The following is a 16218-nucleotide window of genomic DNA, read 5'->3' on the forward strand; positions in this document are numbered from 1 at the left end:
AGCTCCGCTCAGGAGGGAGGAGGAGAAGCAGCAGTCAGGAGGCTTGTTGTTGGCCTTTCATGGGTAGTCAGCCTATCCCCTCCCGACATCCCTGTTGCCTCATCACTATAAGAGGGTTTTGCGAGACCAGTTGCTCTCGTTGCAATGATGTAGTAATGGTGAACCGGCAAGCATATTTTAGTTCTTGAGGACCACTGGTGGTTCACAGACCACAGGTTGGGAACACTAGTTTAAATTAAAACAAAGACAAAAAAACAAAACAAAAACTACCCACAGCGTACCCCGGCTCGCCCACCGAATGCAGTAATTATTGGAGGATGTAAACTCACCAGTATCATTTTATATGAAAGAACAACAGCTTTATATACATATCTGAGACGTGTGGAGCACATGTCCTTCAAACCTGAGGGAGGAGCTTCCAGGAAAAAGAAACCCCAATTACTTCTGCGTCTCCACAATTTTGAATTTTCATGTCGTAGATTCTAAGACACTAAAATCTCAAGAGAAAAATAATCTGTAAAATTAATAACAAAATGGTGTATGGGTCCCCTAATTCTATACAGGCCATTCCCCAATCCTCATGTGTGTGTTGAGTGTTAGAAAATATTTCTTTTTATAGTCTGAAAGTAAATCTGGAATATTTCTAGCCAAATATTGTGAATCTCCTTAGTCAGGAAGTAAGAAACCATGTACAGTCAGCCCTACACATTCATCAAGGTTAGGGTCACAGGACCCCATGACAGTGAAAAACATTGGATATAATGAAATTGCTATTTTTTTAACCTGAGAAAAGAGCTCTGTATGAATCTCTAGGTCTCCTAGCACAGTTGCTTGGTCAACGTCCATTGGAAGCTGACCACAGAATCACATCGGAGGACCTAGATGTTCCTAGAGAGGTGTTCTCTAGAAATCTCTAGGCCAGTGGTTCTTAACCTGTGGGTCCCCAGGTGTCTTGGCCTACAACTCCTAAAAATCCCAGCCAGTTTACCAGCTGTTAGGATTTCTGGGAGTTGAAGGCTAAAACATCTCGGGACCCACAGGTTCAGAACTACTGCTTTAGGTCCTCCAAAAAGACTCAAATGGATGACCTAGATTCCCAAAGATATTTTTTAAATAAAATCTGTGAATGATCAAATCTGAAAAAGTCAGAACTGCAAATGTGGAGAAACAGCTGTACTAGTTTCATGAACCCTAAATGTTGCAATCCTTCCTTTACCATAGTTTGAGGAAGTAAGACCCATTGACTTAATTCTGAGTACATACATAACATTATACTTGTTGGAGAACCATCCTGACCATGTCTATTGAGAAACAGGTCAATGGGCCTTAAAGAAGAATAGAAATATGGCCTCAAAGCTTATAGTTCTTAAATGGGTATAGGACTGCAGTTTTAGTCTTGTTTGTCTTCAAGGGCTGCCACCTCACCAACCCCTCCATCAAAGTGACATGTCAAATAATTTATGATATTGCATTAAGGTAAGGGAGAATTGTGGAAAGAAAACAAATTTAAAAACCCAGTTGAGGCAGTGTTAAGTCTTTAGCTCTATTATTTAGGTCCCCAAACTTACTGTTCGTCCCCATAAAACAGGGACAACTGTTTCTGTTCAGAAAACTGTGAAAATAGAGGGAATGCAGAAGAAATAATGGGAAAGAGGGAAATTTCCCCTTTGAAACTTTGAAGATTACAAAACCAAGTGTCATTTGTTTTAAAATGTAAAAGCAGCATTAAAGTTAATGGAAGGGGATTGTTAGTGGAAACATAGAACAATGTAGGGTTGTTTTTCACACATGCGCGAGCGAGCACACACACACACTTCAGAAAACTGCAAGCATTTTTTGCTCAAAATAACACTTTTATCACAGTGCTTAAAACCTTGACTTGCTTCCCAAATTTTCATCTGCCCCTCCCGCCAAATCTTGCCAGATTGTAGTTATGCATCCGAGACTGATCCAAAAAGAACAGTTCTCAGTCAAAGCAGCCAATAACCGAAGGACACAAATCCATCCAAAATTAAGCACCTTTAACTCACACGACCCAGATTTCCTTGGTTGGAATTGGTAAGAATTCAGATTTATCAACAATGAGCAGCGCATCCGTATACCAGCTCCTTCCCAATAATTTTTGAGATCTCCAAGGGTACTCATTACGTTTTTGTTTTGATTGTTTACAATGCTCTCAGTGCCGTTTGGCAGATCGGAGATAACTTTGCCATGTTTTTGCCGCATGTTTTATTTTAGATCCAGGAGAAACCTTTTTCCAATCAAAAAAATGAACTGCAATGTTTTGTTTCTTGATTTTTTAAAAGCCTTCTCCTTGTCCTAAAACAGCCTTCTATTTTACGGTTTTCAAAAGGCCTCTTTTGGATCTATTGCCCAGCCTGAGCCGAGCCAAGCTATGTCTGCATTTGGACATAACATGAAGCCGTGTCCATCCTTAGCTCAGAGGTAGACAATACAAGGCTCCCTTCCCATTTTTAAACCCTTCCACTATATTTTTTATTATCCCACTTTCACATACCCAATTATAGTCCAGAAGCTTTGCTAATGAGAGCCAGCACAGCCTTGAAATATAACTCCAAAGACAAGGGTTTGAATCCCAACTTGGCCATGGAAATCCATTGACCTTGCTCAAATCTTAGGCACAGGCAAACTCCCTTTGGACAAACTGTGCCAAGAAAATCTGGTACTAAGTTTGCCTTAGGGTCTCCATAAATTGGGAACAAAGCCACACCGCAAACAGGAAGAGGCCTTTTTAAAATCAGGGATGAATCACCCTGTCCCCAGTTTTATGCCAAGAAGTTCCATCAAAACAGTGCTTTACCCAGGTTGGTTTTTTCCTTCCAAAAAAATAAAAGCATTCAGTTTTAAGGGGCAAAACAGGCTGATTCAAACAAGCCCTTAGATTGGCCAAAGTTGTCCAACTTTGCGGTTCAGATTTCCAGAGAGAACCACGCTGGAGTGACTGGGATGTGTGCACCAGCCCGCTGCTCAGTACCAATAAGCCAGAAAACTCTTGTTATTCTGGTTTAGCCTTGTATGTGTGAGTGTGGCCCCTGATTAAAAAAAAACATGTAGCTCTGAATACAGGTTTACATTAAAAAGAAAATTGTGAGCAACCCCCATACACAAATCTCGTTTTCCTCAGTTTTCTCCTTGCCAAGCTCTTTCTAGAAACCTTCCGAATTTCCAAACTTTTACAAAGTTTTCTTTTTAAAATGTATTTATAGATATTTATAGATATTTATAGATATAATATTTCTTCTCTCTTAAATGAATCCATCCCTCCTTGTTCTATGTGTACTTTTTTTCTTAACCTGAAGAACTAATTTTACTTTTATTATTATTATCATTATTTGCTGGTGACATTTTTAGGCATGTGTGGGTGGACAAGGAGTGGGAGAGGCAAGGGAAGGAGGAAAAAGGTAACTTTGCACGGTCAAGTTGAGGACAATAAAAGGGGGTCTGAGCAATTAAAAAAAACAAAAAACAAAACAGGAAACATTACACCCTTTCCCCCTGAAACATTTGAAATGCAAACTCAACCAGAAAGAGAGAGAAAGAGAGAGAGGGAGAGGGGAAAATAAAGAACACCACTTCATTTTCACTGCAACAAGAAGCAGGCAACCCCCATTGTGGAGGCGTGTATGTGTGCACGACAGGATGAAGAGGACAGTGGGTGGGTGCGTGCCACATAGGAGGTGATTTTTTTTCTGTAATCAGCTGTTTGTTTGTTTTTAATATATATATATGTATATTTATATATATATATATATGCAAAGTCTCGCTCTTAGTTCTGAGCATCTGTCCTCCAGATCGGCTCATGGATCTGTGTGCAGAGAGTTCGGAATTTCCTGTATACGATCTGTGCCTCCGCGGTGGGAGAGTGGGTCTCCATTGCGAGTAGAACCCCTCTTTTGCTGGAACGGTTGAACAAAAGATAAGTGTGCTGGTATGGAACAGTACGCAGAGCCCATCCTTAGGGGCCTAACCGTGACCCACGTGGCGCAGAGAGGGTGGGGGGAGAGGAGATTGCTTCCAGTGGTATGAGGTCCCACGGCTTCCCCCCTTCGCCCCACCCCTGCTCCTCAGACGTTTGTCCAGGCATCGCCAGGGAACAAAAGACCGAAGTGTGCAGGGAAGGGGGTGGTCAAGCGGCTTGTCCTGCTGGCCAGTGGGGTCACGGCGAATGGGTGGCAGGACTACTTCTGTTGGAGCTGGGAGAAAGGCTGGGGCTGCAGCTGCCTGGAGGTGGGGCGTGGCTGCCTATACGGGATGAGGCCCCCGTTGAGGCCCCCAACGTGTCCATGCCTTCAGAGTTCTCCAGCATCTCCTGGATGAGTGGGGGCATCGACCCAGGGATCTCCATCTTCAAGGTAATGACTCTTTCAGCACCTGTGGAATGGGGTGGAGAAGGAGAAAGATTATTTATTTACTTTTCTCCCGCTTCTCTCCCACGAATGGGACTCAAAGACAGCAATAGATACATAATATATAATACGAAACTGTTATGGCTGGTTCATATTCCTGTCCTCCCTTTCGGCCCATGGCCATGTGTTCTGTGTCAGCACTCTGTGTCCAGAGATGGCATGAGATGGGGATCATGACAAAAACACCTCATCCCACAACTCAACATATAAACAATAAAACACACTTTCTATAAAGCCAAATTACAAAGCTATAAATAAGGATAAAAGACAGATATACAGTAGAGTCTCACTTATCCAACATAAACGGGCCGGTAGAATGTTGGATAAGCGAATATGTTGGATAATAAGGAGGGATAAAGGAAAAACCTATTAAACATCAAATTAGGTTATGATTTTACAAATTATGCATCAAAACATCACGTTATACAACAAATCTGACAGAAAAAGTAATTTAATACGCAGTAATGCTATGTAGTAATTACTGTATTTACGAATTTAGCACCAAAATATCACGATGTATTGAAAACATTGACTACAAAAATGCGTTGGATAATCCAGAACGTTGGATAAGCAAGTGTTGGATAAGTGAGACTCTACTGTATCATCATTTTTAAACTCTATAATGATGATGATGATAAATCTTTATATCCCGTTTTTCCCCCTCACGGGACCAAAAGCGGCTTAAAACATATTAAAATCATATAAACAACAATCCAAATATATAAACAAAAGTAAAACATCATAAAATAAACAGTTTAAAACAGCAATAATATACATTCACATTCTTGTGGCATCACCTGAAAGCTCTACAGATAACTAAGAGCCTCACTCAGCACCCTCTAAACCTCAGAAAAAGTTTTCTTGTTCCCCACAGGACACCAAAGCATTGCAATTGCCCAATACAGATTACTTTTGGGAAGGATTCAGGATCGTTGTACCCACTACAATGTGCAGTAGCAGCACCAGGTCATATCAACAAATGTATTCTTCCAAAGCAAATCTTGCCATTTATAAAGTCAGCCTTCAACATTTGCAAGTTTGCTTTTTGTGGACTTGATAATTCATAGGTTTGATTTAAATGTTCTCCTTAGGAAACTCTATGGGTCCCCAGGTGTTTTGGCCTACAACTCCCAGAAATCCCAGACAGTTTACCAGCTTTTAGAATTTCTGGGAGTTGAAGGACAAAACATCAGGGGACCCTCAGGTTGTGAACCACTGCTCTAGGTCCTCCAGTAGAAGTTAACCTCCTACCTGCTCTGGAGGACTTAGAACTGAGGTATTCAAACTTCTTAACAGAGGGCCAGTTCACGGTCTTCCAAAATGTTGTGGGGAACGGGGACTATAGTGTGTAGTTGTTGTTATGTGCTTTCACTTAATTTCTGACTTATGGTTACTGTAAGGAGCAGAGACCTCCTCCTCTCCCCCCCCTTTTCCTTCCTTCCTCCTCATTTTCCTCATCTCCTTGAGCCTCTTTCTATTTGTATCTCTCCAGAACATCCTCATAGGCCTGGACGAATTCCTTAGCTTAGGAGTTAGGGGCAGCTGGCCAGGAACATGGCTTCCCAAAGGAGGAAAGGGATGGCGGGTACAAGTGGCAGCGGTGGGAGCAAGGGAAGGACTGAATGGATGGCTTAGGGTTAAGGTTACAGTTTTTATAATTTGTACGTTTTGATTTTTATGGGTCTTGTGCCCCTAGACCCTGCAAATGTGGACAGTTGTCTGTACTTTTTGAGAAAGAGAATTCTGGGAGTTGTAACTTTAAAAAGAGACTTCTCCAAATGATGCTCATCTCACTGCTATAAATCACCTTGTATCTGTATGATCATACATTATCAATTTTCTGTTTTTAGGCCTAAATGTACATTCCAAATGGCACAGCCTTATACTTCAGCATGTCTTTTCTTCCCCTGCTACTTAGAGCACAGCTTTCAATGGGAGACATTCTCCTTAGAAAACCCAGAGCCTGGCCATTACCCTTTGCGCTGATGCTTCGGAGGTCTGTGATCTTCATCAACATTTTGGGGAACATATGGGGTTTGCTAGGTCTCCTCTTCCTGACGTAGATTTTTAGGGCCTCCAAAAGTGGTTCCTGCAACTTATCTACTCGGTCCGGTTGTTCCAGGTCCTGCCGATCTGGTGAGGAAGCAGGAAGTTAGAAAACCATAGAGGTCATCTGGCATACAGTCCATGCATAACTGTGCACACGCAGAACTAAAGATACAAATCATGTGCTAAACAAGTTTGTGTGTGGATTTGCACATAGGAGCAAATTCCATGAGGTTAATACGTCTGCTAACAAAGACACCTATGGAAAAAAAAACCTAACATATGCAATAAGTAAAGGGATTATTAGTACCGACTGACTACAATTGTTTATTCCCTTCTTGGAAACTTTCCAGAGAGTGGCATCTAATGACTCACAAACTGGTACTTTGAGAAGCATTAATGTAGAGCCTGGAAGCACTTTTAAATGGAGTTTGCATTTAGGAGGGGCTTTGTAATTGTTGAAGAGTGTAAACCTCGCTGCCTCATTTGAAATAGAAAGGAAGAGAAATTATTCAAATAAATATATATACAAATACATTTTGTTGTTTGCAATTAAGACCCAGTAGGACAAAACTCAACACACATCCCCATCCTAGGAAGATACAGTAAGTTAACAGATGGACAACAGGTGGAAAGTAAACAATGGCAGGGTTAAAAATGAGCAAACCCCTCACTGAGAAAAGGTTCCACATTTGAGACAGAGAAGTTATAAGATTTTGACTACTATGTTTCACATTGACCCCGTGATATGTTCACTGTAGGGTCGACATTAGCTGAAAACAACTTGAAGATACATAACAACAAGAACTAGAAACCTTTTAATAATCATGTGAATGCATTATGGTGAAGATTGGGAGCATTGCTCCATTTTTTTTGGGTATGTTTTAGGTTCATAAATGAGTGATTTTGCATTTTAAGCAAATTAACCAAATATAAACTTCCTGCACAAATAACCAGAGTGAAACATAGCCTTTTGTTTTCATAATTCTCTGACCTAAATCACCCAAAATACAAACATATGCATTTTAAGTTCAAATGTGTGTGATAATACATATTTGTGGGCAAAATCCATTTTGAAAACTGTGAATTTTGTGTGTGTACTTTAGTTGGCAGATGAATGCAGAAATGGCATGGAGCAGGCTTATGAAAACATGTAGAACTGCCATTGACTAAAAATAAACTAACTCATCCATGTCTACATAAGTTCAGAGTTATTTCATAACTTGAGATGCTTTGAGTGGTTCTCAACGTTTGATCCTCCAGATGTTTGGGATTTCAGCTCACAGAAATTCTGGGCATGGGCCACATTGGCTGGGACACTTGGGAATTGAAATCCAAAACATCTGGGGGATCAAAAATTGAGAACCACTGCTTAAGAGCATAATGGTTTTTCTACGACCAAACCAATTAATTATTGCGAATTTGTGTGTATACAAAGACACACACATACACGTGGTTGCTACTATGCAAATATCATACCATAACTCCACTTAGCAAAAAGGAAATCTGCCAGGGAAGATGAGGTGGATAGATGATGGATGCTTGTCATCATCCACACAATGCAAAACAGACATTGCATGGTATGCAGGCATTTATTAAAAATTACATGACAACCACATCTGTGGTTTTTGCACTCTTTGCTGCATAGTGAAAGTAAATTCTTGGTGTGTGTTGTTAGATGGCAACATTACCGGGATGAGGAAGTAGTTTTGCTAGGTTTTGTAGTCATAAATATTATTACTAAAATTATATGCTATACACCCATGCACTCGACTTTCTTGGACACATCAAAAGCTATCACAATCACAAACTTTCATGTGGCCCAAAGAACCTCCTGCCACCTGGTGGCACTGTTGGGTAGAGATGCAGCACACGAAAGAGGCTCTCCTGGACTCCTTTTCCCTGAGTCAAGAGAAGTGTGCTGTTTGTGTATAGTGGAAGAGCAAAACATAGTACTTAAGAACTGGGATTTTAATGGGCAAGCAAGCAAAAGTTGTTTCTTGTTTGTCTGACTGCCAAAAATGTTGACAGCCAAACACAGAGTCTCCAGGGTTGGTTTTTTTAAATGCTGTAGGATTTTGAATCAAGATTAATGTTAAATACTTGAACTAGTTACTTCACCATAAAGCAGGATTGAGTGGAGTTCAAAGAAGGATTGGGTCCAGGGTCAGATTGGGTCAAAATTCATCCTGAGCTATAACATTCATTACAAATGAAAGCCTACAAGCTATAAAAAGAACAACAACATCCAGAACTTTGCATTTTTTGCTTGATCCAGAGCAGGTCCCCCAATTTGCTGCTAGAATTTAGAGGCATAGGTTTGAAAGGGTGTTAAGGAAGACAGTATTCCTATAGCTTAATGGGATGTACACTTCATCTTGTGGAGGCTCAAGAAGATTTGTTCAGAGTCAACTGCTTAGGATGCTCTTGCTTTTCAAGCTCCCATTCTCCTGAAACTATGTACAAGGGAATAGGGAGTTCTCAATGCCTTTAAAAACTCAGACTAAGTGGGAAGAAGAAGGGTTTTGATTTGCTGAATAGAAATCAGAAATCCAAAAGGTGATTTGTAACATCTTGAGAGCTTTGAGAGGTGGTGGATTGAAAGTCCCAGATATACTTTGTTCTTAAATATAGCCCGTAGAACAAGTTAGGCTATCTTTTACATATGATTGCTTCCGCCTTGGGAGACTTAAAGCCTGAAGCTTTTAGGGCTAGACTTTTAAGTAATTTTAAATATCCAAGCTTTTCCTGGTCTTTATTCATTTAAAGGGGACGGCCCACCAAAAACATAAACATCTCTGTATTTCATGAAGATACTTCAGAAACAAACTGATCTCTTATTAACATGGCTGTTGTTTGCATTCAAGTTATTCCCCAGGTATTGTGAATCTATCAGTGCTTTCTTGGCAAGATTTGCTCAGAAAAGGTGTGAAATTGCTCTTTTCCCAAGCTGAGAGAATACGACTCGGCCAAGTGGATCTGATGGTCAAACAGGAATTTCAACCTTTGTATTCAGAATCATAGCTCACCACTCAAACCATTACACCACATTGGCTCCCCTACCTGACATGCTTGATCTGCATGTACAGAGCACAGGATAGATGGTTCAACTTGGCTGGGAGATTAGAGAAAATATGAACACCGAAATTTAAATGGAACAACCCAGGAATAGCAGTTCCACTTGATTCAGCTCAATATATAAACTGGCCCTTATTATGTCGTCTATAAATCATTTTTATTAAAAGCAAGTATTCTGGACTGTTTTGTCACTACTGATCTTTGTTGTAGGAAACACTTGCAAAGCAAAGAAAGAGCAATCATTGACCGACCGATCCACCATCCAATGTGGGAAACCAGCATTTATGACTTTACTGATCAAGTGTGACACAGAGAGGCTCAGTTTCCTGACTATTCTCTCCCAGGTACAAACCAGGGTTTAAGAACATTGCAGCATGCAAAGGGAGTTGGCACTCAAAAAATAAACTTATCCAAGCTGTGGTCAAAATGCTGTTAGTATTTCGGTGTTTTGACCACATGTTTAGAGCAGATTTACAGAATTAATGGGCCTTAAAGTATCACAGCTCCACCAATTTGGTGCTGAAGATGAACAGCCATAGACTTGGACTCAGATCTACTTTGTGAATAGGAATGAATATAAATCTTATAACCAGAGGGTAGCTGGTAAAAATGTAATTATATATTAATTACTGTTATAAAAGATATTGCACATATCTTTTATGGTAAACAAATATAAGTGTTTATTTACCATATTTATATCCCACCTTTCTCAACCCCGAAAGGGACTCAAGTGTAGTAATTGCCTTTACACTACTTACAACAGAGTTTGCCATTCACAAAATGTTCTCGTGTTCTTGTGCAGCAGCCACAAAACAAACATGTGGGTTATCTCCATCACCAGCAACTTATTCTATATGTTTTTCCTAACGTTTAATGTCAAAGCAAGGTATGTATGTAGCTTTTCCTCTGTCTTTGCCCTTTAGAGGCTAGTAGGACCAAAGGCAGAGCCATCACACTCATACTATCACTCACACACAGACAGAGCCACCAGTTTATAGTGCACTGCGATGATGATGCCATGCATTTTCTGTCTGCAGCCAAGCAACTAAGGACATAGGTCCAGAACTTATCCCTTAACTTCTCCCAGTTATGATGCTCACCCCCACATATGAGGCATATGGCGCTGAGCAGTCCTGTTTCGGCATCATCCATCTCAAGTGGCAGCAGCTGGTTGGCAAAGGCAAAGACCAGATCCGTGAGCGGCCCAAAGCCTGCGTTATGCATCTGCGTGCGGTTGAGTGTCAGGCCATCTGAGAAAGTCATGGTGTCCTGGTCTGGGGTGTAGCGCGTACATATCCGGAGGATCTAGAAGAAGAGCATTGATTGCATCAGGTCTACACCCATTCCTTCCACCTTTTATTGTACAAAGCTATAAAGTAGGTGATAGAGTTTACCGGTGGTACAGATGTAGATTGTAAGCCTCCTTGGAGAACTAAGATTCAGTTCTTCTAAGTCTTTCCAGCTGGACACCTAAAATTCTGACTTGTCCTACTTCTGCCTTTGTTCACAGGGGAAAGGACTCCCTACTTACCAGGATGTCTAGGCAGGCAGCTTTGAGAAGCGTGATCTGATCAGCGATGGTGAGCGTGGTGAAACCTGGCAACTGCTTGGCGAATTCAACTGTCTTGATGATGCACTTTGTGGACAATTCACTGAACTTGTCCCATAGGTCTATGTCGAGAGACACCCGTTGATCAGAACTGTTATTCTGGTGGACAAAAGAAACCCGGGGTTAGAGAATTGCATCTGAGGCTGAGACAGTTAGATCTGATTCCTCATTCCATTCCCACCCAAATTTTCTTTCTTAGACACTTAAATGGGAGAATTTTGCTTGATCGTCAGAATGATTTCTCAAGGGTGAGTTCGCAAGGTGTTGCATTCCCAAGTCACATAATACCATCTTCCCACTGAAGAAGTGACTGGACTCACTTGGTTTGAGCAAAAACTGGAAACATTACTTTTTTTGCACTACAAATTCCAGAATCTTCCAGCCAACTTGGCCACTGCCCACACAGACAGAGCACTGTGGGAATTATTCTCCAAAAATAAGGTCTGCATCTGAAGCTATTTGTGATGACATTTAACTTCTTATCTTCTTCATGAATTAAAAATGGAATAAAAGCATCAATGGAAAGAGACTGTAATGTGAGAACGATCAGACCAAGATTGGAAAACAAAACAGATTTTGGTTTTGCCTTTAGCATTCTGAAAACAATGTTGGGGTAATACTAAACCAAAGGTTAGGATATTAAAATAATTAAACCCAAAAAACAAGGGCCTGAATCCTAGTATTAGTCCTAAATAAGGCAGAAGCACTGAATCACTTCTCTACATCAGTGGATGTAGGGTCCCCAGGTGTTTTGGCCTACAACTCCCAGAAATCCCAGCCAGTTTACCAGCTGGGTTTCTGGGAGCTGAAGGCCAAAACATCTGGGGACCAACAGGTTGAGAAGCACTGATCTACATGTTGACTCATCATTTCACAGCTGATTCAAAAACTCTATTCTGGTTGAGGCTAACCAACAAATTCTAAGTAAGGTGGGTCGTTTTGTTTTCATTTCTGGATAATGGCAAGGCAACTTGAATAGAGTTGGAAAGTGCCAGATAAATCGGACTGGATTTGCCTAACCTAGTTTGCAGCCTACTTAGCCCAGTGCTAGACCAGCATATGCAGAATGACCTGGATCCCACTAGTTAAAGGACTAGTTGGCAAGTAATGAAAAAAGTTATCCATCAAAGTTCAAGGATGGTTTCAGGCAGCCATGGAAGGCAACACAATGCAGATAGATGATATGGCTGATTTATATTTAAATACGAGAGTAACTATGATATTAGGAATCTATAAAAAGTAAACAAATTATCCCAGCCATGTTGCTGGGCAATTTTTTATAAAGTCAGAAGGTGCTGTCCCTCTGTCATTTGAGCACCGTTGGGTATAATGTGCTGCCTCCAGGTACATACACACACCTATACCATTACAGTGTTCAGGAACCTGGAAGCATGCACATTATATATATTGTAGATCCTATTGGAAACTAAACAGGGTCAAGTTTGTTATTACTTGGATAAGGACCATTAAAGTATACCAGGTGTTGTAGGTTAAATTTCAGATGAAAGTAACAGCAAATCACCTTTGCGTATTCCTTACCTAAGAAAACCCTATGAAACTCAAGGAGGTGCCGTAAGTTGACAGACAACCTGAAAGTGCACACACATACACATTTTCATAATAGGAATGTGAGTGGATGGATGGATTATGATTGTGGCCACTTAATTCTTTGTTAGAAGGATTACAATGTTTACAGTTATTAGACTGTTTTCAGAAACTTATTTTTTACCTTTTGATATATTTATATACTTTTAACACTTTCTTATTCATTGTTCATTTTGTTTATTTTGCAGGAAATACTAATAACTGGTATTTGATGCATCACAGCTGACAAATTGAGCTGAAAAACAAGATATTGTTCGGAATAATGTTACATGAGAACAGGGATAATTTAAGACTCCTCTGTGTTAGATATTACTGAAACACCTGTTCATGTCTATTTGGTCATGAATGGCTATTAGTGGGAAACCATTTTATTTAAGAGAATATATGTATTGGCTTAAAGTGAGCATTTTGCTGTTAGGGAATACGTTATGTGAGCTGAGGCATTCTGTGATATTATTCCAACTTCAACATAAAGCAGCCCATAAGAATAAATAACACTGGGCAACACACATTTTGGTGCCTCAAATGTGAGACTTGTTTCTGAGTATATTTGACTTGCTGATTCCAAAAGTGGCACTGGTTTTCTCCTATAAGCTCTAGCTTTTTAGATAAGAACATAAACTACTCTTCATCTGCTCACCCATAGAAAATCATAATAACCATATCTAAAAAACTAGTACTGATTTGGTCCACCCAGTACAATTTTCCGAACCAGTGCCCTAAATAACCCCAGGAACAGGCCTAAAAACCAATACGCAAAAAAAAAAAAATTGGTTGGGTTATGTGGTACAGACATGGGCAAATAAGACCAATTAGCCACATTTGTTCAGATAATACGGATTTCTCTATTGGGGCACAATAGGAGAGTTGGTGGTAACCTTCTTGCAAACCAATTGATCTCTTCCAATTACAATTTCCAGCCACGGTACCAATAATGGTTTCCCCTATTTATCTTTCTACCAATCTCACCCCTCTCCCTGTGAGCTGCCCTCATGTCATTCACCCCAGTTGCCACTTACCGTGGTGTATTTGCCCAACTGGCAGAGGGCAGGGAAGGTCTCCTGATGGGCCTTGCGTACTTTCTCAATGAGATCCTCTACCTCAGGCGTGATGATGTAGCTCTCCGAACATTCCTGCTTTGGAGCATCTTTCTTCTTCTTGTTTCTGTCATTTCGGACAGCTGAAAGGACATACAAAAAGAAGAGGTCACAGGATGAGTGATGCTATCCAAGACTAGCAAAAAACCAAGAGCTCTGAATTGAGAGTCAACCCATTCAGCCTTCCATCCCAAGCTACAACCACTAATACTGCTTACTATTAATGTTATTGCCACAGTAATAGTCATAGTATTTGGAATGCAAAGATTCCAATGATACGTCAAAAGTGAACCAAAGGCAGTAACAGCTAGATTGTTCAGAACTTATTTAAGAAGTAATAATAGGCAGTCCAATAAAAAAAGATAATTTTCTGAAGCATTTTGTATCAAGGGATGAGTGAGAAATTCATTCACTTCATGTTTCAGTTAAGTATGATAAGGTTAGTAAACATAATAAATCTGATGAATGAACTTGGCAAGTACAAAGCAAGCATACAAAATGTGAACTGCTAAAACCAAAAACCAGGTATGAACTAAGTTTGCTATCAAAACTATGCATTGATTTTTCTTTTGAAATATTAAAATAATCACAGAAGTGTGTCTTAAATAGTAACAAAAATTGAATTTTTATAAAACGTGCCAAAAATAAGAATTTTCATGTGGACCGAAAGGGAAAAAATGAAATTGACTGCAGAATTGAGATGAAAAGAACTTAACAGTAAAAAAAAACCTGTCAACAAAATCAAGTCAGACTGATTCAACCATCTATATTTGTATCGTCTTTGCTTACCACTGACAAAGAATTGAAATTATTTCGCCTTTAAGAAAGAGTTACATATTTTGCATCTTCCTGCTCACTGCGTGAATCCTCTCCCCACTTACAGCTACGTAAGAAAAGTACAGGTCTGCAAGCACTGGGTCTGAAATGGAACTGCTTTTCTATTCCAATGCAAAGTCTACAGGGTTCATTGTAAAGATGCTCAAAGGAGTCGCACCATTCTGTGGGGATAGAGGCTTATGATCAATGGTGCTTTTCAGTTTTTAATAGAACATTTAACTGTGCAGAGCTCTCTTTCTTTAGTTCTTTATGCCCCTATCCATGTCTGTGGTCATTAGGCGCTGCAAATGGGTGCCGTGAGTCTCAGACAACCTTTCAAAAATGATCTCACATTGGGAAAAACACAAAATATAAATTCAGTACATAAATATGCCTAATCCTCAGAGTGCATATGTCTGCACTACATTTGAATAGTGCTGCTTCCGTGAGGAAAGTGCAAGTGTTTCAACTGGGGAAGCCACAGTAGAGACAAAGATCAGAAGAGTCGCATATTATAGAATCATAGGAAAAAAGGAAAAAGATCTGAGAAACCAAAATGTTAGGAAGCAAGATCAGAAGGGGCCCCTGGTGGTACAGTGTGTTAAAGCACTGAGCTGCTGAACTTGTGGACCGAAAGGTGCCAGGTTCGAATCCCGGGAGTGGAATGAGCACCCGCTGTTAGCCCCAGCTCCTGCCAACCTAGCAGTTCGAAAACATGAAAATGTGAGTAGATCAATAGGTACCGCTCCGGCGGGAAGGTAATGGCGCTCCATGCAGTCATGCCAGCCACATGACCTTGGAGGTGTCTATGGACAACGCCAGCTCTTCGGCTTAGAAAGGAGATGAGCACCAACCCCCAGAGTTGGTCACGGCTGGACTTAATGTCAGGGGAAACCTTTACCTTTACCTTTAAGTGGAGAAGCTCAAGAACGAGAGAATTTCAACACTGGTAGAAGAAAGAAGGCAAGACAAACAGACTCCTATGAAACTTGAATGTTTGAGAAGGACACATGGAGCAAGCCATGGGAAAGAGCAGCTGGAGACACCGAATTGAGAAAAGGGAAAATCAATGTGAAAGGTAGGTTGGATCAAGAGATCATTCAGGATCAAAGCTATGAAGAAGATAGAATGAAAAGAGAAAAAAAATTAGATGTTTAATGGGAAACATGGGAGACAGAGCTCGAAAAATCCCAACCGTTAGTTGGAATCTCTAAAACCTGGATGGTTGATACTTTGAAAACTGGGATCATTTTTCCCAAGTTATTATTTTTTAAGGAACTAAACCCTGGATAAAGTGAGACTGGAACAGTTTACAGTGAAGTCACACAGTCGGTTTAAAGCACATCCAGCAAATAAAAAATAGTTACATTGGGTGCTATTCACTTTACAGTATGTATATCACATCTACCTCAGTTGTGGAGTTCCAACAACCAAAGGCTTGTGTTAAGGCCAGATTTGCAAATGAGACTGCCTTATCCACAATATTCTGCTCCTATGTTAGAATAGGACCAAAATGCCATTGAAATGAACTTCAACTCCA

General features: G+C 40.4%; 1 protein-coding gene across 9 annotated transcripts in view; it reads right to left on the reverse strand.

Moving 5' to 3' along the window:
* Positions 1-318: 318 nt before the first annotated feature.
* The window catches only part of rara (retinoic acid receptor alpha), a 282413-nt gene continuing 266513 nt past the window's right edge, over positions 319-16218 (reverse strand). For all 9 annotated transcript variants that reach the window (XM_062957876.1, XM_008113361.3, XM_008113368.3 and 6 more), the window contains 5 exons: positions 13785-13945; positions 11083-11259; positions 10652-10856; positions 6402-6560; positions 319-4392 (listed from right to left, as the gene is read on the reverse strand). In XM_062957876.1, coding sequence (XP_062813946.1) covers positions 4178-4392; positions 6402-6560; positions 10652-10856; positions 11083-11259; positions 13785-13945 — 917 coding nt within the window. In that variant the 3' untranslated portion in view covers positions 319-4177. The remainder of the gene's footprint in view (positions 4393-6401; positions 6561-10651; positions 10857-11082; positions 11260-13784; positions 13946-16218) is intronic.

The sequence above is a fragment of the Anolis carolinensis genome, chromosome 6 (assembly GCF_035594765.1).
Source record: "Anolis carolinensis isolate JA03-04 chromosome 6, rAnoCar3.1.pri, whole genome shotgun sequence".
NCBI classification, from domain to species: domain Eukaryota; kingdom Metazoa; phylum Chordata; class Lepidosauria; order Squamata; family Dactyloidae; genus Anolis; species Anolis carolinensis.